Here is a 26914-nt window from a genome sequence, read left to right as displayed (position 1 = left end):
GAAATATTGCTAGCGTACACACTGAATGATTGGAGTATACATCTATCAATAATGCATTACCAGGGGTGGGAAATGACAGGCACTCAGGTCACCCCGCTCTTTCAAGAAACCAGCCGTAAATTTCGAGGGGGTGATGATAATGAGGCTTTTTCGGGAAGATAAAGGCAAGGACCCTGTTCCCTAAAGTAATAAACCTGACTCACTTTCCCCTTGTTGGGAAGAAAAATGTGGCTGCTCCAACCTCAGGAGTCATACCGGGTGGTAACTCCAAGCTGGGGCGCACTGGAGGTTGCAATCTCCTTTCATTTCACTGTCAGAATGCAATTTTAAGTCTAGTATGCATCGTTTTTTTTCTCTGTGTGTGTGTGTCTGTGGCGTTCCTCAGGCCGAGGTGGAGAATGAAAAGCTCACTGGAAATGTTCCAGTTGATGTTCCATTTTTCAGTGGTCAAAAGGTGATTGTTTGTGTTTTTATTGTTGTTCATTGTTTTATGCTAGTTAATTCTCTCACTCGTGGCCCCTTGTTTATATTAGCGTATCCTGACTGTGTGGCTTACGTATCCATTTACAAAAGGATAATCTCAGCAAACTGTGTCCAATTTATTCATATCACTGTGATGAAGTGTGAACAGAAGACATACAGACCTCTCAAGATTTTGGCTGCTCTTCTCTCAATATGCCCTGTGGATAATTCAAATGTTGATTTCATACATGACAGATTAGTCATCCTTTTTTTTGTGTGTTTCCCTGCACAATGTATGTATGTCAGAAATCTAAGAGATTTCCTCCCTATTGGTATCTTGCTCCGCAAGGAAAAATTCAGGCATTTCTTATGATTTGATTGAAACATCCTCCCCTGGGGTGCATACCTGTCAGCAGATTAATTTGAAGGGTAACAAGACTGAGATAAAAAAAGGTTATTTTTGTCAGTGTTCATTTTCAGTGGAGAATCACATCTGCCATTGTGGCAGCAAAGACATAGGAACGCCCTGCCGAGGCTAAACGCGAGTTGAGTGTGTTTATTCTATTCAATGTGGTTTTGACCTTGCTTGGAGAGTAAATTGTCCCTGATCCTTGGGCATGGTGCATATTACGTCTACAGCAAGTGTCGTTCTTCTGCCAGTGCTTCAGGTAACTGCAAGGACTAAATTGAGCCCAGGAGTGGCTGGTCTCCACTCCGCTCTCTGTCAGCTTGTCCCAGCAGACACATGGCCATGACAAGCCCATCACGGCACCTGTCTGTCTCCATGGTGATGCCTAGTTCTCTGTCGGTTTAGCAAACATCCTCAGCTGTTTGAGGGACAATGAAGAGAAGAAGAAGATCAGGTAAATGTGCATTTTCATCAAAAGCCAAAGCTCCATTCACTTTCAGCAAAGCTGAACAAACAGAATGAGACAGATAGAAAAAGAATGTAGTCTGAAAGCTCAGCTTTATCTCTCTAGCTCAGTTCCTGATATTGATTGGATTAAGATACAAAAAAAAAGAGAAAAAAAAGGGGAAAACATTTCTGTATGTGACTGTTTCTGTTACATTGTTCAACCCTTCTATTTACTTGCAAATGGACACTAAATGGAAAGACATCTCAGTGTCACTTTATCCCTCGGTGAATATTTACATTGTTGGATATTTTTTTTTCTCGGATGTGAGAAATCAGCACACTGGCAAGATTAGATTGCTGCTGTGTAGCGTGAATGAGCTTCAGATACCACAGAGCCACTACCAGCCAAGCAGAAGCCACAGAGAAGAAACAGAACAAACCAACTCCAATATTTACAGAAGAAGCTGGCACACAATATTCCCTTTGTTCTCACAAGAGAGAAGATCTCAGGAGAACAGCTGTCTCAGAAACTAGGTGGGAACTTGGGTGAGTGTTTAGGTCCATTGCATACTGTAGCATTGGATGGCATTACCCTTTTTTGCTTTGAGTAAATAGGAATAAAAGGAATGTTGCCCTCAGGGATGTATTCATTTGCTGAGAACATTGTGAAACTAGATTAACCCTGACCTGGTGTTCCACACAATTTGCAGTATGTCGTAGTTCTTGTCATATTCAAATCCATCCATCAGTTTGACCAGCTATCATTGACTTTGGGATCATTGGGGTATCTTGATTTGAATACCATTGTATTCTAAACATAATGTTATAATCTTTTGTTATTTAGAAAACATACATTGGAATGTTTTACATCCTTTACATCACCATTTTGCATTCATTATGGCTGCTGTTTATCCACTGAAATAGATGGAAATATACAGTATATACACACACTGTTCCAAGAAGATGCAGAAAAACTGCATTCTGATATTCTGATATCCTGAGGAAAACCTTATTTGAAGGCTACTTAAATATGGATTTTAACGTATTTTGAAGCACCAAATAACAAACATAAAAAGCAATAACACTAATATAGGGTGTAGATAAATGCCAGAGCCAATTGCATTATGAGCTTGTCAACTGGCTTTAGATTCACATTAGAGGGCACACCAATAACTCATGCATAAAATAACAGACAGCATTGCAAATTGCGTATGTCTTACCACTTTAGTTTAAGAGTATCAGAATCATTCATATAACTCACAATTAGACACCCATCATACAGTACCTCTCCTACGGAGTCTGGAGGAAAAAGAGAGACGCTTTAATATAGGGGGCCTTTTTATCTTATTCCTTATCAAGTAGGTTCATGATATGTCATTACGTAGGGCCAGTAAGCTGTTGAATATTGGAATCGGTTTGACTCAAAATCGGGCAAATCATCTTTTACAACAGGCGTGTACTTCTGTTCTGAATGATCAATGTTTGCTAATTGTCTCTGAACCAATGCTCTTTTACTTCTCGTGAAATAATTAGCTTGCTGGCTAGCTCACAGACCTTACGCATGTGGGACAGATGGTGCTTGTCTTAGACACAAATCAAATAGCTGTCTTTAAGCCAACAAAGTTAATAAACGCAAACAAAGTTTAACATGGACATGCCTGAGATACTGAGTTTAATGTCTGCTATCTAAGGAGGGAAAGCTTTAGTTTTCGAGTTATGCTGATGTTTTTACGTGATAACATCAGATAAAGGTCCTCAGACCCTGAAAATAAGATGAATCTCAGTGGCCTTGGTGACAGCTGAAAAAAATCTCTGAAACCACACCCTTAATTGTCAGAACATAAATGTTTTGCAGAAGCTATGACATATCTTCTGGCCCACCACTAAATACTTAAAGTTTCATTCCAGGTCATTATAGATAGTAAAATGGAGCTAACAAACATGATGTCAACTGTTTCTTTATCAAAGATACAGCATCAAGAAACAAACCACAACAACCAAACTGTATAACAAAACATACAGCAAAAATTAGGTACCAAAAATACTCCTGCTGTTATACAAACCTAAAGGTTTACCCTGGCTCAATGACGCCACCAGAGCCTTAAGGAGCGGAAGTGGAAACATGATAAGCTCCAAATTTCATTTGAAATCCTGAGAGACACCCGTCTCAACTACCAGGACGCAGTTAAAGCTGCAAATACTTTTCTGACCTCATCTCGAATAATTATCCTAATCCTAAAATTCTATTTAGGTCTATTAATTCGTTATTCCTCCCGCCCCCAGTCCCACCTTAGATATGTCCCCAACTAAATGCGAAGAATTTTTTAAATATTTTATTAGCAAAGTGTCAAAAGCTGCACTGAGGTCAAGAAGAATCAGAACAGCACAGTCACCAGAGTCAACAGAGATGTGTATATAGATGCTTAGTTGAGTGTGTTGCTTCTGTTTTTCTATTTGATTTTTTATTAAAAAATAAATGTTGTGATCTAATTGTTTTGTTTCTGTTTTTCTATTTGTCTTGATATTTTATTGTGATTTAATTGTACAGCACTTTGGTCAGCGTGAGCTGTTTTTAAATGTGCTTTATAAATCATTTTGACTTGACCCCGGTAGCCCCGTCTCAATAAGCACCAAACCAAGACCACAGGCTAAGAAGTGGATAAATGAACCACCTCTGGATACCTGCCACTCAGTCTCTGATTAACATGGTTCTACATGAATGAGGCAAAGGACATGAAAGAATAACAATTTAAAAAGAAATAAAAGAATAGTGGCAAGAATATAATACAAAATAAATTAGAATATAGAATATAAAAGAAATTTGGCAAGCGCAACTGATTACAAAAAAACAGTAATAGTCTGCCTGGTGACTCATTCTGATTAGCGGTACCTGATGCTGTTCAGTGCAGCTTTGCACCCGATCAGTTCCAGGGAATACAGGTATGATATCCTGGGCAAGGCACACTTACCCTATCTCTGGAATTTTCACTGCAGTAGAAGAGCTGACTCTCGATCACAGAATAGAAGTCACTGGTCATCGCACTGACTTCAGAATGAGAGCTCAACACAAAAAAAAGATGTTAAAAATTAAGATTATGTGAGAATATGTCACTGACAAATACTACAATGGTCAATAATCACCAAATGAAGCCCACAACAGTTAGCTGAGGAAGCAAAATAGAGTGGAACGGACACGTCCTACGTGCAAAAAGGGATACCACCGTTTGATTCATGATACTGATCCTGCCTTGTCAAAACTGATTTGTGCTGCTCAACACAAAGATGGTTTCACAGAGTGTGTCGTAATAGCCTAGTTGTTTATCGCATTATATTGGGTGAAGTCATATCTTCTGTTAGTCTATGCCATGTAGTAGGTAAGGTTAGTCTGACAGAGGATGACAAGCTTCTTAGCTTGCAACAGTCATTACAGCATTGGCTTTGTGCTAATTTAACTGTTAACTGGTGACACAGGCTACTATTACATACCTCTCATGTGGACTTACCTCTTACACAAACATGGTCTCACAGAGTGTGTTTGTGTGTGTGTGTGTGTGTGTGTGTGTGTGTGTGTGTATGTGTGCGTGTGTGTGTGTGTGTGTGTGTGTGTGTGTGTGTGTATGTGTGTGTGTGTGTGTGTGTCTGTGGTGGCCTAGTTGTTTATTAAGGTAAGACCCCCACACAGCAAATCAGAGATTTGATTGGTTAGACATCCTGTCACTTTGCTAATAGGCAAACATCAGCAAGCCTTCAGAAGGGGTAGCGTGTTCATGCAACAGAGAGGCTATGCGTCTCAATGGACTGTTTTAATTGGCTATAGCTCAGCAGTAGAGTAGAAAGTCACCACTAGCCTATAGCCTTTGTGAGAGAGTGCACTTCCATGCCAGGGTTACCATCCCACTGTATTTGTAAGAGAGTCCAAATCTGGAAATTCTGATTCTGTCTACAGGACTTTTCAGGTGAAAGTTCAAAAGCATTCTTGCTGTTTGTAGCCCAGTGGTATTATGAGTGTTCTCTCAACTGCTGGTACTTCTGTTGTGCCTGCCAGTATTTGGCCCAAGTGAATGATAGTGCTGTGAAACCAGCCAGTCTCTCCCTCTTGCCCTCAGGATGACATGGCAGCCCAAACAAGAAGCAGAGGGATGCCAACACAGACCTATGGGAAATGTTGTTGTTAACTTGCATCTTCTCTTGCCACTGCTCTACCTAATGGTCCATATCCATCACTAGCAATGTACTGCGTAAGGCTAAAATCATGTTGAGTTTTTAAAGGCTTTGTTTCCCCTTGGGGTGGTAGGTGTAGTTTGGCTTTTCAGAGAACCACAGAGTAAGCACAGCTGCTGCATCAAGTCTGATTCTAAGGCTCATAACCAGGGAGTCAGGATGTGGAGGGTTATCTTCAGCCAGTTGGCATCAAATTGACTGCTGACATTTTTTTAAATGTTGTCCCATGGGTACTCACTTCCATTTATAGAAAAGGGCCAATTAGGCACCACATAACATATGACAACAGGCACTGAAAAATAGTGTGCCGTCTATGCAGATTGATGTTGAAAACCGTCCGTGATGACTGTCACAAAGCCATTCATGAACGCCCATAGTTGGCTTGCCACCACGCAAGTTTATATCCGTGGGTAGCTGGAAGGGTAACTTAATTAAAGTGCAAGATGTTTTGTACACCCAATGTGTAACATTTGCGGTGCTTTATCCATCTGTTGGCAAGCTAATTAAATCAAGCCAACTCAAATAAAACAATTATGGACAGAAGTACACACCCTTGTACATGCTGGTGAAGTGCAATTAACAGTGGAGCACGACGACATTTGAACTTACACGACAGAATATCTACTCCAAACCCACGATCATGAAATTCACCCACTCTCACAGAGAACTGCCGAATTGCTACTACTCCTATTTACAGCCCTCAAGAAGCATGGGCTGTTGCATAGTAATTAGTTGTTGCATAGTAATTGCATGCAATAAGTAGAAAAACAAAAAAAAACATTTCAATTTCAAACAATGTCACACATTCAAAATCAAGACTTATTTATATTGTACAGAACACAACAGGTGCTAATGTACGATGTTGTTTAACTTCCACATAAAGATATGCTAAAATTAATTTTCTTCTTTCGCAGTCATAATCACATTACCTTCCTATATACGTATTCCACAGCTTTTTAATGTTTCCCATTTAGCCTATAAGGCTAATATAATGGTTTGAGCCAAAAGACATTAGACTCGACACAAATCTCAGCAGCCAGTCTCTCTTATTGCTATTCTGAAACAAGGAATGTTGTCAACATGCACGCGTGAGGAAGTTCATGCCCTTCACTAAACTTGTGCATGAGCTGGCAGTTTTCAACATAGACATTCACATAGACGACAGACTACTTTTAAATGCCTGTTTTCATATGTTATGCGGTGCTTATTGGCTTTTCATATAGATGTTGCCAGAATTGAGCACCCATGGGACGACATTTTCAAACATGTCAGCGGTCAATTTGGTACTTCCTGGGCTGAGGGTTAGCATAGCATCGGCCATTGAAATAAATGGGGGTGGTACTTTCCTCACTCTCTCCAGGTCTACACAATACTGCCATGCCCGTAACTCCTCTCTTCAATTCCTCTGGACATTCCCAGCTGTCCCCAGCTCATTTGGCACATAGTCTGAGCTGTCAAAGCTTTGGAAATATTCCTGTCTTCCTAAGGTCATAAAATCACAGGTATTCTCTGAAGTGGTAAGAACACACAGGGGGGCCTCAGTGTGCTCTTGGTTATCATCCTGCTAGGACACACTGCAGAGAATCCAACACCCTCCTCAGACCTAGTTACAGGGTGTCCATACTACCACCCCCTAATAATGCTGTTAAAGCTGAGAAATCGTCCTTTTCTGAACTCACTTTGGCTACAGACCTTGTTTTTGCCTCTGCAGCTCCAGCACTGGCATATGGGGAAAGGTATTGGGTTTAGTTGAATATTGCCTGACTTTTTACATATTGGAATTCAAGTTAGCTTTCATCTTTTGTCCTCGGCTTTGTGGTGCACCCCTGCAAGGAATTATTGAACTTTCCAACCACTTCCTATTTTAATGCAAGCACATTAATTCTGTGGTTTGAATAAGTCATACTTCTATTGTTTATTCTATTGTCTAAGGTGAAGGCAGCTTATACACTCCTGCTATGCTCGGATTCGAGCCAGCACCATGCTACGGACCATCAGTTTATAGGCTGCTATCTAAACACACTTGCACTGGCTTGTAATTAAGGTATCGGACTCAAAGGTGAGACAGGTGGCACTTATGAGGCTGTGGCTTAAGCAGATGGTTCTGATATTGTAAACAACTCCATCATACAAATAAACAGATTGTTATACATCTGACCTTTCAAAAACACTGCATAAAATACTGAAATGTGAAAGTGCTATTGCGGAGGCCAAAAGGCAACCACAAAAAAACCTAATATATGCCAAAACGTGCACAACATGACATTTTGTTTTAAATTGAGTCAATGCCCTCTCTTCCACCTCAGTACCATGTAACCATGGAAGTGCACAGGGAAATAAATCCTTGTGAGTAGCTGCGTTTTAATCACAATAATTGACACAAATGCCTATGCCCTGTAATTGTAATTCATTAGAGTTCGCAGGGCTCCCTGTAGGCTTGAACTCCCCTTTCCCCTTTAATTAATTAATCAAACTTTACTGTTGCAAATAACTTCAGCTCCACACACATTCACAAGAAACAGCTAGACCAGAACAAAATTCAGTAGGGTCAGATGTCATGGAAATTCAAAATAACAACATTAAAATTCAGATTTTAGGTATGACATTCAAACATACGATTAAAGGATATCTCCATATCCCTTCTCTAGATTTCAGAACAGATGATTTTTGTCTGGAGGGACACAGGAGAGTAGGAATTTTCCAATCAAGCGTTTTCCCCCCATAGCAGATTCCAGATGATGGATGTTCTCTCAGGGAGGTGCTCATCAGAAATGAGGATAGCATCTGGAAATTGAACCAATTCAAATTCACCTCCAGCTCTCAGCATTCCTGAAAGTGCCCAAGACGAAAGAGGATAATGCACAGAATAGGCCCACTGCCCAAGGAGAAAGTGCACTGAATGAGTGAGTAGAATTCAACACTCAAACACACACAGACAGAGAGAGAGAGGAGAGAGAGAGAGAGAGAGAGAGAGAGAGAGAGAGAGGGAGAGCGAGGGAACGAGAGAGAGAGATGCAGACTTAAGTCCGCTTCACCTCTATTAAAAGTGACAGTATTTAAAGTGTTTTCAAAAGTCCAAACTGACCACAGACAGGTTGAAACACTTACAAAATGTGATGACATTGATGTGGAAAATCTCCATTTTTCCCTGATACAACCCGTCACAACTTGTATCGTCCCTTGCGTTCGGCCATTACAATGGAATAACCTCAAACCCTGAGAAATGTAAATGTGAAGTTAGAACAGAGAGGCGTAGGGCACCCATGATGTGTTTGATGTGCTCTGCTCAGCAGTCCCATGTTAAATATTTACGAGCACACAGCAGCTCTATTGTCTTCACACTGTGTGCATCGCAGCAGAGACATACCACCGCCAGGAAGAAAAAAAAAGAGCAAACATCCATCTGCAACTAAAAAGCATGTGGCAGTGCCACAGCTCCAGTTTGTTGAGTCAGAGCCAGCTTTGTTAACTCTGATGAATGCGGTTCCACTCAACAGCCACGCGGTCCCGGTAACAGCGCATATGAATTACATCTCTCCTCTCAAATTAGTTTACTTTGCACAACGGTGACCTTGAGCTGAGGCTCACCCACTTGTGGTCGCATTTCCTGTGGGTGTAGGCGATAGGCAAAGAAAAGATGTTAGCTTTATTGAATTAATAAAGCAAACGTTGCGCTGCCCTCTAAAGTCTTCATTAGTTGAGAGCCATTAAGCAGTAGGTAAAATGATGGATACAGGACAGCCGTAACGACCCTGTCAGACTAAGTTGTACTCATTTAATATGATGGCTGCCACCGTCACTGTTGTGAAGAGAAGGATTAAGGACCATCCTCCTGCTCCTGAAAACCCTGCTAATCCTCCAAACCGCCTCAGGTGCTGTACTGTGCAGAACAAAACTGATACATTTCACAGAAATCAAACGCTTTCACTCATAGTATTGTGGAATGCCCCAAAACATTATGAGTGAATGCTGATTTCCCTTCATGGCAAACATACAATGGTACATAGTATGATACCATACCACTGTAGACATGTATGAAGTGAATCCTTTGGTGTTTGCTTTCTTGTATGTGCTGTCACAACACTTCTGCATACAAACATTTCAAAAGGCTCACTGATCGATCAAATGTATGCCTTTCTTTGCCAAAGCTTTTGTTTGCGAGTAACTATTGTATGTTTTCTCCTCAGAAGAAATACAAAAGTGGGTCATGACTATACTTAATGACTCCTGTGTTGTCTTATACATTTAGCTGTAGACACATACTGTCTCTTCAAGAAAGATCTGATATGCGAACGAGAGGATCTCCCTGGTGTATCAATGATAGCTTGTGGTTTGTATATTGTATGAGTTTTGATGGGTTTGTTTTGAACTGTGAACTAACCTAGGTGGAAAACCTAGGTGAAAAGAAATGGAAGTTGTCAGTACATTGCAATTCCTCATTTGATGTTAGTCTCAGTTGTCTGAGAGAGGTCAGGTCTTCTTTTCTATACTCAGGGAAAGCCATTTTGACTAAAGTGAATGGAGTTTCACCTCTCTCTCATTGCTCTGCATGTAAATTAATTCTTCTCCATAGAGAATAGCTGTCAAGTACACTTTGAAGTACATCTCTGGAATAGCCGGATGTCTCAAGTGGCAAGATATCTTAAAGGTGGGGAAAGTGGGTCTCTCAAACATGAGTTCACTCGAGTAGTTCACACAGGTCTGTAAAAAACTGTTGCCAGCTCAAGCCAAAAACTAGCCCACAACACCTTAGTGTGGCCAGGATAAGCCTATGTGTAGGAGTCTGCGGGAGTGTACAATCTGGTGCATATGGATGAGATTGATTTCCACCAGCGTTAATTGAACTGACACCCATGGGGGAAATAGGTCAATGTCCGTGCCAAGTCTTTTGTCTTCACTGGCTATTACATTTACACTACATTCTGAAACCTATGCCATCCTTGGTTACATGCTTCTAACCGGCAATCCATTTATTTTTCAAATGGCTGAATGTTGATGTTTGAATTCTAAATGAAAGATGTATCCATCCATAATGGATATTATTTCGCATGTGGCTTATATAACTATGGTTCCTTGGTTGTGATTACCACAACTTTTTGAAAGAGACAGATGTAATATGAGGTCGGTGACTGGTAAATGTGGAGATGTATGGCTTGGGCGCAGTGGTTTGTTTGTGTAACAAATAGCCGCAGACTAATCTGGAGATGAATGACCAACTTAAGCTATTTCAGTCAGTATAACTCTTTACAGTGGGAATGATGCAGTCTGTCTTGTGTGGAACTGAAGGTCACAGACTTCAGCATGAATATATGAAACCCGGCACACACAAAGAATTGAATGGCATGGTATTTGTTGTAGCAGTCCACCTCATAAAACGCAGTTAAGAGCGTGTGCTCTGCAGTGGAACACCTTTATTAAAACTGGATTTTAATTAACAAAGATATGTTAATGTCAGGACCACTGCAGACAGCGGGAAACTAATTATGTTTCTGTCAGACGTACTGATCCCCATATCTAATGTAAAATAAACTGAAAACTCCTCTTCAAATACATTCTTGTAGAAGACAAACCCATTTTCCAAAACAAACATCACAGTCACCGTTTTTGCCTCTAGTAATGTTGTGTTTGAAGAAATGAGGATTGCAAACATTTTCACTCTCCTTAGAGTATGTTTTTTATGCCGTTGCCTTAGACTAAACCTCTGGGCTATTTATACCGTGCAGTGAAGCCCAGGACAGGCACATGTCTCCTCCCTCTTGCAATGATGCATCGGTCCCCAGCTTCTGTGCTTCCACACCTTCAATTAGAAAGCCCATGAATCTGAAACTTTCCCCTTTTGCGGAGCTACAGGTCTGATGCTACAGGCGTGTTCTGGGGATCGCTGATAAGACTGGACACAATGCAGATGCTTAGCGAATGTCCCAACTGTCAGTCAGACTGGGGTGATTCAATAGTCCCTTACCCATGCTGAACGTTCCCCACCTCACCGATGATGCACAAGAAATGAAAACACACAGAAATATGGGTGCTGTCATGCTTGCATGCACACACAGAGAGAGTAACACACACGTGCACGCATAGACATACAGGTACATACACTCACGTGCAAGAATGTATTACCACCCACCACACTTCTCCCACCCACCATACCTCTACACACACACACACACACACACACACAAACACACACACACACACACACACACACACACACACAAATGTATGCCTGTAAACATGCGCACATCCTTTTTTATGCACTCTCCCTTTCACATACACACACACACACACACTCATACACACACGAATAAACCCATACTTACAGCAACACTTACTTAGCAATACTTACAACAGTAGCAATGATTCATGGCTTACTGATCATTGTTCTTAGTTGTCGGCATGACAATACTATTTTCAGCACTCACCATAAATACACAAGACCTGCTTTGTAAACAGCATCAGTCATGAATAACAAAAACTTTATTTACCCTTGATCCCCCCCCCCTTCTTTTTCTTTTATTCTCAAATTATTCTCCATTGTGCTTTTACACTGATCTCAAGGGCTCAACTTGACAGTGAAAGGACTTTGTTTTTGTATAGTGGTGAAATTGCTATGTCACACTGAAACGCTCTCTGGATACTTTACAGATGTGTGTCACAACCAAATGAGCTCTCATGCAGATGGCACTTGTGGCTTCTCATAGGTTCAGTCACTGATGAGACCATATAAAATGACAAGTCAAACATGGACCCTTTAAGTACTCTGCAAGTCACTGAAGTTAAAAATGTCCCCTGCAAGGTTAAACACATTTAGGTCAAAGAACACTTTGTTTAAATGATCTCATCCGAAAACACTTCCTGGAGGCTGCTAGACTCTTTTAGCACCTTCTGTCCCCAATGGAGTTTCTTTTAGTCGACCAATAAATACTCTTCTAAGACACTGGATAGGAATGCACAACATTCTGAGAAAGTATCACAAACTGCCTTTCTTTCTAGTTTTTTGTTGTACTAGATTTATAGTAAAGGAATTCAAACGAAACAGTCTTTGTTTAGTGAGGCTGAGTAATGATTAAGGGTTGTTTGTGTAACACAGAGAAGACGTGCTTTTGTTATGGACGAGGGACCATGTCTCACCCCTGGAGCATGTTGTGGTTGCAGCTGTTTGACATTGTTCTGTGCAGGGATCAAATATGCTGTCGTACAAACTGACTCAAGGCATTTTCTACAAGTTGATAACAGCAATTAAAATTGCCAACATGCGCACATTAAAAAGCGTTTGGCTGTCAGCTCATGAATTGTGCTCATGTGTCATCAAGCATGTTTTTGCAGCGAAGATCAGCCTGTGGCCTTACTGATGATGAATGAGAAATGAACAGGTAAAAATATAGATTTGAGAATGTGGGCATAACACAGACGTTGCATGTCACATGCTTGTTTGTTTTTCCACTTCAATCATAGCCTCTGATTAAAGGGAGTGGAAATCTCCAATACAGGACGTTTAAGATGCTCTCTCTCGCTCTCTCTCTTTTTTTGTCTCTCTCTCTCTCTCTCTTTTTTTTTCTTTTCTGTGTGAGCATGAATGTGTGTGTATGTATGTTGTGTGAGTGTACGTGTATATGTTTGGTGGAGCGAAAGTGCCCCCACACAATATATTGGTGTCAGTCTGTTGGCAAGCAGGTTAAAAATGAACATTCCCTGTCATAAGAAGGCCATTAAAAAGAGCAGGTAGACAGAGAAGGTCAGAAATTCAATTTATCCAGTGTAAGGTCCTTCGAGTCATTTGGGTGTTGGTGGTGAATTCAGCAGCATGTTAGGCAGATACGAGAGTGGGATGGGACCGAGCTCAGATGACAAGCTTCCCCCACCCCACTGCACACATCCTCCTTCTGAGGGAATAAAGCATGTAACTCCCTCTCTTGAATTGCTGTTGATCACTGAACCCTCTGCTGAAACAACACTATAAGCTAGCATGCCGTTTAATGTGGATTTAATGGCATTTGCCTAAGAATAAAGACTTTAACCAACCAATTTAACCAATGCGCACTGAGAACAGAAAAGTGATGTGAGTTTATTCCTACTCTTTATTTTTCAGAATGACAAGCAAAATATGGAAAGCAAGGCGGAGTTCACATTCGGGTGTAAATTCACCTGACTCTGACTCTCTCCGTCCTTCGCAGAAGTCTGGCACCTGCACTGACGCAGTGACGGGGCAAGATGACATAGGGTGTCATTCGGCGCACACTTTCTGAGACGCGACAGGTCTGCCGTGCTTTGAGACATGCAGTGCAATACCAGGGCACAGTGCAGCAGGCAAGCAGTGACAGGGGGAACACTTGCACTGCAAAGTACTCACTGAAGGAGGCACAGACGTGCAGCTGGAGACAGCACTAGTAAGGAGGAGAGGCAGACACAGAGAGTGAGAGTGAGAGAGAGAGAGAGAGAGAGAGAGTAAAACCGGGAGAAGGACAGAGAGAGAGAGACATAGGGGAAGGGAGAGCGGGAGGGAGGCAAGTAGAGAGAGAGAACAAAAAGCAAGAGGGAGGGCGTGATAAGGAGAAAAGGGAGGGAGAGGGAGAGATCGAAAGAGAGGAGAGCCTGATCAGTCGCTGGCCGCACGCGCGCAAACACACACACACACACACACACACTCACTCGCTCTCTCTCCGCCGCTCCTTCCTTGCGCACGTGTGAATGTGCAGAGGCGTATTAACTCCACGGCTGTTGTCAGCCTCTTGTCCTGGGGGAAAAGTGACGATTCGGTGGTGAGATGTTCCGCCTTCCACCGAGTTAAATTACGTCGAGTTATCGCCTCATCTCCGCCAGGCTCCTCTCATTCAGCCGACAGCTGGTGCGATTCTGCTCGGAGTGAGCAGAGTGGAGAGGGAAAGAGAGAGAGAGAGTTTTCCCAAAGACGCCAAGCGGGGTACAAGTGGATATTCATGACAACTTCAGAATGGTGGAATTAGAGTGGACGTATTAGACCCTGCCCTTTGCCTGTGCCTGAAGATTACAGGTAAGACATGCTTTGCCACAACAACAACTGTAAGAGTCTTGATTGCAGTGTAATGCTGCTTTTTCCTGCTTCATTGCTGTCTTGTACTTTCAGTGAGTAACTGGGGTACATTAATGTAAGTGAATGACATATCTAACAGTTTCTCACATCTGCATGAGTATGAGACTCATGAGTTGTTTTTTTTCTTTTTCTTTTTTACATGCTAAGCATACACATAAGAATTTGAGCATCAGAATAAATGATGATCCTGCCAGAAAGTGCCGTCTGATTTACCTGGCACACAGTGCACAAGCATGACAGATGTGACAGCTGTCAGACACCAGCATGGCCATATGGGTCAGAGGACTGGAGAAATCTTACAATTATTTCACTGGAATATTCCTGGTTGCCAATACTGGTTTGCCACATCCCTGCCATTGCAACACAGAGAAGACATCCCACCAGTTTATTGTAAGAAGCTCCAGCCGCTCTTTTCAGTGCGGTGACAATAAAGCATTCACGTGACGGTCACAGTCACAGTCGGTGCTTTTTGCAATATCAGAAAGCGTTGTCAGACACAATGCTGGCAGCCAAGTGTCCTGAAAAGGGAAATGGAAAAAGAAGTCTTATCGGCCCCCTTTTAAGTCTAATTTTGGCTTAAATTGCGGAGTTGTGTTCAGAGGTTGACGGCAAAGCTGTCAGGAGGAATATCCAGCTGTGAGGAAACGTTCCCAGGAGGCGAGATCCATATTTCTGAGCGTTTGGGTGCAGAGTGAGCGCTCAACATGATTGGCCTTTAATTCAAAAACACCACAACAACAACAACACATGCAGTCAGTGTGGAAGGAGGCAAGAGTGTTCATGTGTAATATGAGGTCAGTGGAGATAGGCAGGAGAAGACAGGCAGGAGGAGAAGCTGGTGGTGGGGTTTTATAAGGGGGAAGGGGGCTGTCGGGGGAAGGGGCTGATGGGAAATGTGAGGAAGTCTTCACACCAAAAAACAGATTTTGGTCATTGCTTTTATTCTCTCTTGGCATCCAAAATAGATCCAAAAAATTGCAGTTGAGGAAAGAAAGAAAGAGTGTTTATTAGGTGTCAAAATCTCATTTCTCTTCCTCTTATGACACCCTTATGATTTCCTCATATTTTATTGTTTGCTTGTTTTTTGCGCATTCTTTTTCTGTATGGGAACAAAACAAACATTCATAAATAGGAATCAAGAAACTATGTAAACGACGAGACAGCAACTGTGAACCTAAAGGTGAATGACAAGGTATATGAGTGTGAGTGAGCGGGGGGGGAGGAAGAAGCCTTTGGGGACTCTGCTGTTGACTCTCAGCTCTCTCCCAGCAGAGGTGTCATGTCGTGGCTGCTGTGGCTGTGGATCAGTGTGGCAGGCCTGTCGCTGTGCCAAGCTACTTTCTATCACACAATCAAGCACCCGCACCTGACCCGGCCTGGACGCAACACCATACAGATCATAGGTGAGTACATCACACTCTCGTTGGGAAAAAAAAACACAGTTCTTTTCCCCACCTCGACTGCCTTTGAATTCAGAGTAGTATATAAAATATGGTTTCAATTCTTCTCTGATTGGATTGTGGTCTTCTGTTGAGAGGCTTTGAAGTGCTGGTTTCAGTAGTTCTGTCATGCTGGCCTGGTCTTTTCTCAGCAAAAGTGATGGCGGCCGGAGAGATCTGAGAGCGATTGGCTTTGATTGTGGAGCACCTTCTGTTTTGATATGTGATTGTGTGCATTTGATTTGGTAGTTGCTTTGTTCAGGCAGTGTAATAGAAGTTAATTTACCAGAGGCCTGTGGCTCAATTGTAGCCTGACGATGTCATACTCATTATTCTAGTCAGAATATGAGTCTGATATCGCTCCATTGGGCTGTGATTATGGGGCGTGTTTCAACCGAACCAGGAGAAAAAATGCCTCTTCGCTCAATTGGTTACCTACAACCAATCAGAACAATGTAGTATGTGACCAGGGCCAGCTGATAAATTAAACTTTTACCGGATCCCGTAGGAAGGAAGGCAAAAAATATTTTCGATTGACAAATGCCTTGATCGCGTTTCTTTGTTCCTCTTTCAAAATGAATGCACTGTCAATGTCTAAATGGACTCGAATCTATACATTTCAGCTCTCCAGCGGCAGCCATGTTTGTTGTAAACGAATTCAAACCAAGCGCCTTTTTATGACGTGGTTGGTTACGTTACTGTTGATCATCTGTCCATCATCGTATAAAGCCCGCCTTGACAATTTGATTGGTACGGCAATGTCTGTCCGCAGATAATTTCTCCTCAATGGAGTAATGCCAGACCGAACTTCCCAACCAAAAAATGTGTGGGCGGGGGTAAGTTCGGTCTGGTATCCAGGCTAGCTCAATTGCAGAGTAACACATTAAACCAAACAAGGTAGCCAGAAAGGCAGAGGCAAGTTTCTTGCGCATGTTAACATTTATTCTTAAAAAAACATTATAGCCACCTCTCAATAACCTTCTCATGAAGGTTTCAGAGGTAGAATTATTTGAAGAGTCAAGAATTGATCTCAAACGAACTCACTGCTTCAACCTCACCCACTAACAACCAAGGTGTACTTCTTCAGTATCGGCAGCAATGTGAGATAGGGATCAATAAGTGGTTGAGAGCTTGTGGTCCTCTACATCTGCTGAAACTGATAAGCTGTAATCAACATACAGTCAATATGCCATCCACTGGGACCAGAATACAGTGTTTTCATTTGCAGGGCAACAGGAAATGCTTTTAGCAGGGAAAACAACATCAGCACTCAACTGTCATGGTATGGAAGAAACAGGTGTATGGCAGGTTTTTAAAGTAGATCTACAGTGAAGCAAAAAGGAGGGTTATCTCCACTGGCAGCAAATGCAAAGGTGGTGAGAAATGTTGCTAGACAAAATTAATGAGACCCATTAAACACAGTCCCCCTCATTTTATTTTTTTTACAGCTGAAACACTATTTAAATTAACTGTGTTGGTTTTTGTTGGCAGTGCTGCCCAGTGACATTGCCAAGTGTACATCAGTGTATCAAAGTGTAGGTCCTGCATTAAAGAAGGTATTCGTGGTTGGAACTGCATTATGAACCAGTAGCTTCATGGTCATTAGTTAAGAGCTCTTGATGAGGTACAGAATTCTATACATCATGCTGTATCATGCTGCATCAGGCAAGATTATTTGGTTTTCAAGGTTTTTGTAAGGGTAAATGTTTACATTTGATTTAAATAAAAAAATATTTTACTACATTCCTTTTACTCTCATGTTATTATTGCTGAGGTCTTCTAGAATATAATCATATGTGCCACTTTTGCATCAATGTTTTTAGTTAGGTGAAATACAAAAACATCAAGGTATGTCAGACTACCTAAAAGAGTCTAACAGACCTTGGACTCCCAAGTGTGAAGAGGTAAGGGAGCATACTGAATCAGACTGGACTCTAGCTATCTGTCAGTTGCTTAGAGAAAGTATTTCTTAGATACACTGCAGACATATCAGAAGAGGTCCTTGTAAACTTAAGCTGAACAAATACCTGAAAGGGTCCTGCTCATGTAGCATGCTGAAAAGTGTGAAGTAAACCACTGAATCAGACCTCACATTAAAATGCATTGGCTTTCACAGCTGATGCTAATGCTGTCACAGAATTTCAGTTGTTTGCTGTTTACTGACAGGAATGACATTTATTATTTTGGTTCACTTACCTGATTTGGCATGGTATATGGCATTTAAGATCTGTGAAGATTATGAGTCATGAAATTTAAATAATTTGTTAAAGTAATTAAAAAACAACTCACATTAATCAAGGGATATTCAGTTGTAACATGTAACATTTATTTTTTATTTTTTAAAGTGTGAAACAGTTCACACTTCACAGCATCATTTAGGAGGCATGCATATTATAGATGTTAGAAATACTTTGATATTTTCCATCAGTCATACTCAGCAATTAAATGAATGCTGATGGTAATGAGTATAGTTTTAAACTGAAAGGCAGAGATGGAAGAAACTCTGCGTCATGAGTGCACAGCACAGCCCCCACTCCACATCTCTCCACATCCACATCTGTGAAGACACAGTCTACTTTTAACTTTAGCATGACACGGCCGACACACCCGGGTTCACATCTGACCTCTTTCCCCGCTCCCGCTCCCACTCCCCATCTCGCTTCCACTCATTTCCTGTCCTATCTAAATAAAGGCAAAAGCCCCAAAAATAAACTTAAAAGAAATGTGCGAAGTTAGTCCAAAAACAAATGAATGAATCCTGTAGTGATGGTAACCTTTCCAGTTCAGTTGAGATGAGAGCAAGGTGACTAATTACTGTAATGATAATTACAGTAATCAAAATAGGATTAGACAAAGGCATGAATAATTATCTCTAAATTATTAAAAAGAAAGAATTGTTTGATCTGAAGCTGAAATGGAAATTAACCAAAAGACTACTTGATAAATATAGCTGCAAGCAGTAATGAGGAGGCCAAGCAGTGCATAGTTGCCGTGGAAACTTCTTGTCATATCAAGGGCATGGCTGTCTTCACAGCAAGTTTCATGTCAACTGACCACAGATTGCCTGAGATATGAGCTCACGTCCTATTTGTTTTCAATTAGATTTTAATTTGATAGACTGTAACACACTAATGGTTTTGAAAATAAAAAAATCCATCTGATAACTTGCATGAGGCATTATCTGAAGATCATCTGTGCCAAATTTGGTGAAGATTCGAGAAGGTATCTGGACACTGAAAAAATGTAAAGGTTATTGATTTAATCCAATATGACGGCCACATTAATTTGGTCGACATGATAGGTTGCCATGTGCCATTCAGGGGATCTCCTGAGATATTACCAGGCATAGCAACCACTTTTATAAGGTCAAGAAGTAATAGGAAAAACATGTGTTTGCTTCTTGCAATGCCCCCTTGTTGTCCAATAATGCTAAATGATCTAATTTCCGGTTTGGCGGCTTTACCATCAATTTTCTAAATCTAAAATCCATCTGATAACTTTTGTGAAGCTTGGTCTGAAGATAATCTGTAGCAAATTTGGTTGAAAATGTAACAACATTTGTGGCCAGAGAAACCTGTTGATAAAATCCAATATGGCAGCCGCATCAATTAGGTTGACATGACAAGTTGCCATGTCTCGGCTCTGGCAGCTCCCACAGTATTACCAGACATTTTTTAAGGCCAACACAGTTATTTGTCAAAATGCATTTATGCTTGTTGCAGCGCCCCCTAATGGTCAAATGACACATTTTTGAGCCTCTTTTTTAAAGATCATCTCTGCCAAGTTTGGAGAAAAATATTAGAAAAAATATTTAAACTTTCTCATGAAATCCAAAATCCAATATGGATTGTGTTGAACCAAGCTTGATCTAAGGAATCCAATGGTATCTCTTTTTATCTGGCATTCGGTTCAAAAGTTAGGTGCATAAACACACCTCCAACTTTGCCCCATTGGTGGTGCTAGACTTCTCGAGGCGCAGACATGAAACTTTCAAAACTTTCTAGCATACAGTTCTAGGGGCTGCCTTAGATTCCAATGGTAGAAGAAGAACAAAAAGAGGATGAAGAAAAGGTAGAAACACAATGGTTGCCTAGGCAACTTCACTGCTTGGCCCCCAATGATACATTTATTGACCAAAGAAATATTGCAATGTACACAGAATGACTTAAAACACTCTATGGATATGACTATGTGCAGTGGGTCTAAAACTCAACCGTATTATCGAAGAGGAGAGATATTACCTTTCAGAGAGGTATATATTATGAGTAGCAGCACAGTTAAAGAGATGAACAGCACCAAGTAATTCATGCCCACAAACATACAGTAAGGTAACAATTCGCCCACGTTCACAAACACGCGCATACTCACACACATACACATTAATACGAACGCACATACAAAGCAACTCTGAAAGTAAACTTGTTAGATTTGTTATGAGACAATAACACCTACACAGCGTGAAGCAGAAGCTTACCCCACATGCAATTTTCAGCTGGAACTGATTTTGCAACAAAGCTCACTTATATTATTGACAATCACGTGTTGTACCTGTAGTTTTATTTCTATAAATGCACCCCCCTCACACCTCTTCAGTACCTCAGTATCTGGTAACATTTAAAAAGAAACCATTTCTCCACCGAAAGTGGACACAGGAATCATTTCCCATCCTTTATATTTGCCAAAGCTCTATGATGAATGATTAAAGCGGACTGTTAGTACAGGGTGTAAAATCTAGTTGGGCATGGCTACTCCTGATGTACTTTAACATGCAGTGCATCATAAATTCCCCCATCGCTCCCCTTTCCAAATGACAAATATCCTCCTTTGGCACAATTTATATGGAATAAGAGTGGAGGTGCTGCTTCATCACTTGAGCAGGATGTGCGAGGCCCCGTGCTCTCTCTCGTGAATCTTGGTTTAGACAACCTCCTCCCATGCCCTGCCAGGGAGATTGATTAGGCTGCTGTCCTGCGTGCCACGCTCAGGTTCTCACAGGCAATAATCCAATGCGCTGACAGATGATGACAATGTGAATGGGCGCTGGGCTCATCTGAATCCCTTTAACCCCCGGCCATAGCCCGGGCACACAGAGAGACAGGGAGCCCTGTTGGGAGATAAGGATGGGGCTGACACACTCTATACACCTTGTACCTCAAGCCCTGAAAACTCTGAGATAAAGCATAAATGTAAATGGGGGTCTATGTATAGGCAGGAAAGCTGTCCCATCAGGCACACAAACATGCATACGCAAACGCACACACACACACACACACACACACACACACACACACACACACACACACACACACACTCATGCTCACACATACCGAACAGAAACCTGATGACAATGGGGAAAGATAAAACCATCAAACATCTGTGCAGATTGGGGCTTTATGGGCTTTGCCTTGTTTCTGTCTGACACGCCGAATGACATGCTCATTTGGAGACCACGGAATCAGCTCCCTGGGATTATGATGGAAAGTCCTTATGCTACACAGCAAGGACAGGTACACTTTAGCTACCTACGTTACAGCCAGCCTCTTCCCCACAGCTGGGGGAAATTGCTCAAATCTAATTGGAATGCTTGATTTGCTTGCTGCAAAGTCGCTGTGAATGCACTTTCTCCTCTGATCCTCTGGGCGTATAGGTGCCCTGTCACTTCCAAAATGCATTGATGGCTTACCCCCCCCCAAGATGAATGATATAGCAGTTTCAGGGAACAGGAAATGTTGGGATATTGCGTGACAATGAGATATTTGTTTTGGGTTGAGGACTATGTGGCTGTTGGATTGGCTGGACTATCAAGGTTGACAGGTCATGAATTGTCGGGGGTGGTGGCTATTGGTGTCAACCCCCTGGCGCATTTATCGAAGCCAGTGATGAGCAGATTGGTCAGAATTACCTGGAAGATTACAAAGCACGGTGAAATCGTATTTCACTTGCAATAGGGATGTGGCCATTATGTTGTAATACATAAGGGTTGATGTGGGCAATCGGTCAGCAAGCGGTTGGCGGGAATAGAACCCCTCTGTGCGGTATTTATAGTAAACATTTGATCTGGCTGGGTTTCTCTCTGTTCTTCCTGTCACAGAGAGTCTCATAGCTGAACTTTCATTTAAAATAACATAGACTTATTCTATTATTAACAAGTTGTATAACTGCTAAATGATGCATTCGCTGATATTGCAAGCAACTGCTAATATTGTAGTTTGATTTTCAGTGCTGTAGAACTTTTCTGGTCCAAAAAAGATTATTAATAACTGATCCTCTCCCTCTCACATCAATGACCTCTTCTCTACCTTCAATTTGCCTCTCGTACGGTGTGGAAGGAAAGACATTTGGCCATTATTTGGGACTGTACTACTTAAAATAAAATAACTCCAATTTGATTCAAAGTTGTATTAATTATCTATACATTGGTTACTGATGTGTTTGTGTTTAAGTTAGTAATATTATTTCCTATTAACCTACACATCTTGTTATGATAGACTGGAATTCAAGCACTGCAGGCTGAATACTGATGACAAGGCATAGGACATCTTTTTCCTATGTTGACATTTTTGAAATTTTTGAATGAAAATTGATGGAATCAGTGTTGATTATTCAGTTATCACAATCTGGATATACTTCTTTTTAAGCATACATTAAATCCTGTTACCTTCTTTTTATTAATTGTTGTTTGGTTGGTTGGGTAGACCTGCAATCAGCTTATCAAGTTCCCACACCTCAATATATATATATACAGTGGATGCAACAAACCTCTGGAGCAGGTACAGTGAAGAAATTGTCTTCACAGAAGCTTTCTCACAGAATCCTTCGTGTTATTTATACACCCAATTATCACTTCAAGAAAACAATTATATGGATGCTTATACTTGGAATTGGTAAAACAATATGTGTGGAAAATAATGTCTATAGTATATGGCACAAAAACTAAAAGGAGGATACCAGGAGGAGCTCATGAAAAAAAATCATTATTTAAAATAAGAATCTCCCCCCCCCCCCCCCCCCCACATCTCCTACTTTCTTTAATGATGCCCAACAGCAAGGTAACCATCATTTACATGAAAAAACCGTGGCCTCTTTATGTGAATCCTCCATTTTAGTTCCCATTCCATTCTGTTAAACCAAGATAAACCAGGAACAGCACCAGCTAAGGGGCGCGCAGCACAATGTCATGCAGACAGGCGGAGGGCGGGTGGAGGCACAGATGATTATTTATGTGCTCTGGACGTGGTGGCGGTGGCGCTGCATGCACAGGGCCCCGGCCCCAGAGAAGCACTCTTCGAGAGCTCTGGTAGCGCTCACAGATGCGCTGCCGGCTGTTTGTCTCTCTGCCTCCATCCCAGTCGGCAAGGCTTGCGATGGTGATTCATAAGACGCCCGTTTTTTCTTTTTTTCATCCGGTACAGAAGACTTCAACAAAACAGAGAAATTGTGTTTGTCATGCATGCATAGCCAGTGTGTTTGGCTTATTTATTTATTTATTTATTCATCTCCCCCAACCCTACTCACTGCGACATGTTTGAACTGTCCATATGTGGGGAATAATCCGACTTCACTGGAGCGTGACCAGACCAGGCCGTGGGTAATAGCCTGCGTGGAAGCTCACTGGCTAAGGCTCACCTACTGTAATGTGTAATTACCCTGTTGACGATTACAAGCGTTTGTTTGAGGATTGATTTCTGTGTCTTTGCTGGCCCAATCACAGTCGCATTAGGCCTTGGCATGACATACACTCTGCAATCTGAATGAGAGAGTCAGCCACGCTGATTGTTTGTCTAGGGCTGTGTCACTCAGTGTGAGGACGCTACGGCGTCTGGAGGGCAGGGTGGTGGGGTGGGGTTTTGGGGGTGACACAGAGCCTGGGGGAGGTGGGAGGACCAGCAGACGTGTCCTCAGAGATTGACTGCCGTCTGCCAGTACCTGTCAAGCAGGCTGGGCGAGATTGGAGGGGCTGTGGGAGTGTTTGTCTGATGTCTCCATCAGCAGGGCCTCTTTCATATGCTGTACTCTCTATGTACCCATGCAATCCAAGGCTCCTGACGTGAACACACGTCCCCAGTGGATCACAGATGTGTTCTGTCAAGAGGTGTTGTTTTGGTGAGGAAGAAATTGTGTGTGTGTGTGTGTATGTGTGTGTGTGTGTGTGTGCGTGAAAAAGAGAGAGAGGGATACTTCTTCTAAGCATTTGTTTGTCTTTGTAAGCAGCATCCAGTCTCACCCTGTTGGCTACAGGTTTGCATCTCTCCATCGTTACACCAGCAATCATGTAGATGCACTCTGAGGCTGAGCAATCATCTTGACTGACTGTGATGACAGCAGAAATGCAAGCGAGTGGCTGCCCTGTGACAGTGCTCATATTAAAACTAATATGAACCATTGAAGGTGCATCTTGAGCCATGATGCTTTTAACCCTCATACTGCAACATGGTTAAACTTGTTGTGGTTCTGATCTGTATTGACTGGCCTGACATGAATGTTAATAATGTATTTGATTTTGCTCTATTTTGATTTGAACCTTTCTAAAGATGCAAGTAGTTGTTTTTATGACAATACATTTATATAATTTCTAGTTTTTAAGCCTCCTTCGATTCATGTTGTACCACTTGGTTTTATTCAAAATCAGGGATATTCATAAAATATTTTAACATACATACGACTAATCCAAATCTAAATCTCAGGATCATTAGTATTTTGTGGAATTAACAACGTATTTAACAATTAACATCACACATTTAAAATATGCATAAAGTATACATCAAAGTGAGTATTACAGTCTAGGACATTCATTTTAGAGGCCCGGTCATCTTTGACCAGAGACACAACAAATGTAACAGTGTTCAATTATTAAAAAAATCGTACTATAATTTACTTTATTAATTTAAGTAGGAATGTGTTACGGTTCCACATGAGTTTAAGATGAAAGAAAATATTTTTGTTAAGGACTTAAGTTTCTTAAAAAAAACCCAGAACACAATTTAATCACCAGATGTCACACAGTGAAGTGCGCGCCTTGTTTTGCTGAGGCGCAAGATGAATTTCACATCAGATGTGACATGACAAAATTCTTGTACATCATGCCTATAAATTAGCCATCTGCAATTACTGTGTGTGACTTGTGCAGTCTCTGTTGACTCCACTGTGAATGAGGAGAAAATAAGGAAACAGAGTGTTGCTTTTGACATTCACACTCAATATTTGGCATTACAGGAGTAAATTTTCCAGTGGAAATCGGTCAAAATCAAAGCTATTAGAGCTGCCACAGTACTATAAACAGTACGAAGACACAATTCTAAACCACGAAAATGTAAATCTGTTCATACGTAGTTCCATTATCACTGCTCTACTTGCCAAGCTCTTCTTCCAATTAGCCCTCGTCTAACTTTATTGTCATGTTTTAGAATAATGTATGCCAAAATAGTATGCTAATGAAGCACAGATATATCCTTCCTTTTCATTTGGAAGGTTACGAGAATGACAAGGAGTGGAGGTCTAACTTATTCATAGGTTCTTCATCCAGACCCACTGTTTTCTCTGTGTGTCGGTGCTTCTGTGAGTGTTTGTACTTGTGTGTGTGTGTGTGTGTGTGTGTGTGTGTGTGTGTTCTTTTTAAATTTCTTTTAAAAAATGATCTGTTCCCTACAGTGAGTACTCTGGTGTTTGTTTACTGTCACTGAGAGAGTTTCTTTAAGAGAGTTTTAGGCTGTTGAGAAGAGTTTTTAAATCCTTAATGTGCTAACATAGGGAGAGGCACTGAGCACACGGCTGTGTAGTAGCCTACAAGGTTGATCAGAAGCCGTGGCCCACATCCTTTTCTTTTTTTTCTTGAAAGCTTTTCATTTCAAATATCTGGGTAGGAGAGCTTGAGTGACTTGAACAGAGCAGCAGAAAGGTGTGCTGTGTGAACAACATGCTAATTTGTTTGTAGCGTAGACAATGACTGTCACGTCCGTTAAGACTAATAGCGTATTACCTGATTTGTAGAGAGGGACCTCAAGAGAGATCTCTCCAGCAGGTGTGGATGGTGGTGTGAGATGCGGGCCCATGAAGTGGCACTCACACGTGGACAGGTTTGTTTGAGATCCATCACACTCTGTACACTGTCTAAAAAATCTTTCAAGCATCATCTTGTTAGAGGGAGGCTTGTGACCATAGTGTTTTTTTTTTTCCACTTGAACATTTATAGAGGCATTTCCCATATTGTCAATTGATGCTTGCAATCAGTCATATCTATTTTTGACACAGGCGCACTGTGAATAGAAAAGAAACAATTACAATAGTGGTGGAGCAGCAGAAAGCACAAGACAAGCAGTAGAATGGTTATACCCAGAGACTGATAATGATATTTCTATGGTTTCCACCCCCTAGACAGATTCCTGACACATGTAAACATGTAAGTGCTAGCCGAGTTACATAAAGACCTTTAGAATAGCACACGGGATTGGCTTTGTTAGCATTTAATGCGTCTTAGTTGGAGAACGGGGACCAGAGCAAGGGAACGGCGTTCACACACAATCCCTCCATTGCTTTTGCGAACAAAGGTGGACCGCCACAGCACTGGCACACAAAAAACAAACACCAGAGTGGATTTTTCGTATGCCTCAAAACAAAGGTTATCTGCTTTTGTGCACGATACAAGACGCTGACAGTTTTATAGCCTTATATAAGGCATCCCCTGCAGCCACATTATTTTTTTCCTCAGACATTTCCATTCCGTGCCCCTCCTTTCCCCCATCCCCTTCTCCCGCCCCCCATCTCCCCCTCCATCCCTCCACCCCCACAACTTCTCCCAAGCCATCGTTTTCCGATGACATCCCGCTCCCCTGCAGTCTGGATGGGATGCGACGTTCAGTCATGGCCCCT

General features: G+C 41.6%; 1 protein-coding gene across 3 annotated transcripts in view; it reads left to right on the top strand.

The window, feature by feature from the left end:
* The first annotated feature begins 14120 nt into the window (after positions 1-14120).
* LOC105906743 (chemokine-like protein TAFA-1) overlaps positions 14121-26914 on the top strand; it is a 45285-nt gene continuing 32491 nt past the window's right edge. For 2 of the 3 annotated variants that reach the window (XR_006152369.1, XM_042707629.1), the window contains exon 1: positions 14121-16012. Coding sequence is in view for 2 of the 3 variants with exons in the window: in XM_042707629.1 (XP_042563563.1) it covers positions 15889-16012 (124 nt within the window). In the remaining variant the exon portion in view is untranslated. The remainder of the gene's footprint in view (positions 16013-26914) is intronic. The other variant, XM_012834939.3, reaches the window with a different exon arrangement.

Source organism: Clupea harengus, chromosome 4 (genome assembly GCF_900700415.2).
Source record: "Clupea harengus chromosome 4, Ch_v2.0.2, whole genome shotgun sequence".
Classification (NCBI taxonomy): domain Eukaryota; kingdom Metazoa; phylum Chordata; class Actinopteri; order Clupeiformes; family Clupeidae; genus Clupea; species Clupea harengus.
This window is presented reverse-complemented; position numbering and strand designations above follow the sequence as displayed.